Source organism: Cololabis saira, chromosome 3 (assembly GCF_033807715.1).
Source record: "Cololabis saira isolate AMF1-May2022 chromosome 3, fColSai1.1, whole genome shotgun sequence".
In the NCBI taxonomy this organism is placed as follows: domain Eukaryota; kingdom Metazoa; phylum Chordata; class Actinopteri; order Beloniformes; family Belonidae; genus Cololabis; species Cololabis saira.
Genome location: NC_084589.1, coordinates 47425798 through 47429084, shown reverse-complemented (window position 1 = coordinate 47429084; position 3287 = coordinate 47425798). Strand labels below are relative to the sequence as shown.

Sequence of the window (3287 nt, the reverse complement as noted above, 5' to 3'; positions counted from 1 at the left end):
TCATTTGAATTGCATTGTTTTTACTTAGTTTGTCCCATGAATTATCATGATAATCTGATGTACGCGCAGCTCAGATTTAAAATGCTTAAACCTTTTTACAGTTTTCAGCGAACTATAATATCACAATATATCGTAAAATTTGGATACCGCAATATCGTATTGTATCGTGACTCAAGTATCGTGATGTGTATCCCACATCACACTCATTTCCTCATTCATTTGCAAAATAAATGTTCTTGTTTTCTAAATCAATAAAAAACATTTTAAAAAGGGAAATAAAAGCAAACCGTATCTGACTGCACTGACTTCTGAAATCTTCAAGGTTTTTTTTTTAATGCTGCAGACATCAAAGTTTATAAAATGGTGACAGGTGGTTGGCTGTTCTGATTCTGACGTGTTGATGGTTGCGTTTTTCTTTTGTCCCCGTTTCTCTGAAGTTTCTTCATGTTTTCAGAGGAACGTTGTAAAAACTGAACACATAAATATATCAAACTTGGACTAACCTCAGATCGGAGTAGATGGAGAGAGTTTAACAACAGATTAACTTTACAAAGATGGTAGTGAAGAAGAAACAGACAGGAAGAAGGACGTGTGAGAGGCTTTGTAGATGAACGAAATAAACCATCACGTTTAAAGAAACTTCAGCACATACTAACAGCTCTTTATTTGCACCGTGGAGACGACAAGTTACCAACAGCAACAAATAATACGATTTTAAGAAGGAACAGGGATTCAAACAAACTCAATGCAGAACTTTAAAAAAAGTACACAACCACATCGTTCCCTCTGCGTCAAGTTGACGGAGAAACATAAATCCGGGTTGAACCTGCAACCCTTGTGGGGAGGGGATTAGTCTCATCAGCCACAGGAGGTGGTGGTTGGACTTCTGCGGGTTCTTCTTCTGTGGGCCAGACAGGAGTGGACAGCTGCCCCCGGAGGACGACAACATGAGCTTCATTTGTCACGAGTCACCAGACTTCTCCTCCGGGTGATTTTTCATGTGACTCAGCAAATCAATTCTGCGGCCAAAACCTTTGTTGCACGTCTTGCACAAATATAGCTTCTCGCCCGTGTGGGTCCTCGAGTGAAACACCAAGCTGTAATGTTGCTTGTAACTCTTTCCACATGTTTTGCAGATGTAGGGCTTCTCGCCCGTGTGCGTGGTTATGTGGCGTTTAAGATCCGATAAATTAGTGAAGGTTTTGCTGCAGGTGCTGCACACGTGCGGCCTTTCGCCGGTGTGGGTCCTCGAGTGAACCACCAGGTTGCAACGTTGCTTGTAACTGTTTCCACATGTTTTGCAGATGTAGGGCTTCTCGCCCGTGTGCGTGGTTATGTGGCTTTTAAGATTTGATGATCTAGTAAAGGTTTTTCCGCAGATGTTGCACAGGTACGGCCTTTCGCCGGTGTGGATCCTCGAGTGAACCACCAGGTGGCAACGTTCTGTGTAACTTTTACCACATGTTTTGCACATGTAGGGCTTCTCGCCCGTGTGCGTGGTTATGTGGCTTTTAAGAGCTGATAACTGAGTAAAGGTTTTTCCGCAGGTGTTGCACAGGTACGGCTTCTCGCCCGTGTGGATCCTCGAGTGAACCAGCAGGTGGGAACGTAGCCTGTAACTTTTTCCACATGTTTTGCAGATGTAGGGCTTCTCGCCGGTGTGCGTGGTTATGTGGCGTTTAAGATCCGATGAAATAGTAAAGGTTTTGCTGCAGGTGCTGCACACGTGCGGCCTTTCGCCGGTGTGGGTCCTTGAGTGAACCACCAGGTGGCAACGTTGCTTGTAACTCTTTCCACATGTTTTGCAGATGTAGGGCTTCTCGTCCATGTGGGTCTTCGAGTGAATCACCAGATGGGAATGTAGCCTGTAACTTTTTCCACATGTTTTGCAGATGTAGGGCTTCTCGCCCGTGTGCGTGGTTATATGCCGTTTAAGATATGATAAATAAGTAAAGGTTTTGTCGCAGGTGTTGCACAGGTACAGCCTTTCGCCAGTGTGGATCTTCATGTGATCCATTAAATTACTACTATTACTGAACTCTTTCCTGCAAGTGCTGCAAGAAAATACCTTCTTCCCCGTGTGGGTCCTGATCAGCTTTGATTTACAGTTGCTGTCTGACGGGACAGCAGCATCTTCGTGGTCACCGTGTCGTCTCATTGGCTCCGGATCTGCAGTTTTACTGGAGTCTGAGCGTAAACTTTCAGTCCCTTCCTCATCTTTGTTTTGAGCTTCAGGAGAAGTGTGCAACAGCAGCTGGCCACAGTTTGGTCCTGGTTCCCCATTTTCAACTTTCACATCAGCAACATTGACCAATGAGACATCCACCTCTACGTCCTCGTGCTTCATCTCCTGACCACTGGAGTCTTCCTCCAGTTCTGTAGTCTGTGGATGCCCTGGTTCCTCCTGGTCCGGGCTGCAGCTCCTCTCCAGGTTATCCAGGTGCTGGTCACTGGAAACCCCGTCCTCCTCCACCTTACAAACATTTTCTTGTGGGAGTTCTGGAATTACAAAAAGACAGGATTTTAACAAGTCAAAAGTGTTTCCCACTGTTGATTGTTTGGTTGTATTTGTGAGGTTTAAAGTTTGTCCTGAACCTTCTGTCTTCCCCTTCAGCTATGTAGTATATTTGAAAACAAGTGCATTACTCTGTGTGACCATTAAGTGGCACTGTGACTGTAGGAAATCTAGCAGAAAATTGGAGAGTCTGGATCCAGAGATCTGAACTGTTTCTTGTCGCCAGCGGAATCGACGAAAAGTCTAATTCAGTGAAAAGAGCCACGTTCCTACATGTGGCCGGGGACGAAGCAATTAAAGGTATATAAAACTTTTGACTTTGATGAAGACGTAGATGACTATGATACATTGAAAGAACATTTCTGCCAACATTGTGAGCCAAGGAAAAATGTGCCGTATTTGAGGCACCTGTTCTTTATTCAAGTGCAAGGAATATCAGAGACTGTTGATGCATATGTGACTGATTTAAAAAAGAAAGTGAAAGACTTCGAGTTTGAGCACCTCACAACACTTATTGATGTAAATGTTCGCACATCCAAGTGGAGAACAAGGTGGATTGAGGAAAACCTACAGTATGACCCTCGCAGAACTGGTCAGTGCCAATAAGGCAGAATGAAACATCTTTATGTAATCTGAATTAGATGACATATATGACACACACTGCAATCAATCTCACTCTAATAAAGTAAGGTAGCTGTCTTCAATTTGATAAAGACACCATAGTTCAACTGAAACAATAGTAGGTACAGTAGCCTATGCTGTACCAGGATAA

At 43.8% G+C, this 3287-nt stretch overlaps 1 protein-coding gene across 1 annotated transcript; it reads right to left on the bottom strand.

Moving 5' to 3' along the window:
- Positions 1-715: 715 nt before the first annotated feature.
- LOC133440409 (zinc finger protein OZF-like) lies at positions 716-2347 on the bottom strand. The gene has a single exon (XM_061717668.1). It carries the CDS (start codon positions 2345-2347, stop codon positions 962-964), a length of 1386 nt encoding a protein of 461 aa, XP_061573652.1. The 3' UTR covers positions 716-961.
- Between the last annotated feature and the right edge of the window lie 940 nt (positions 2348-3287).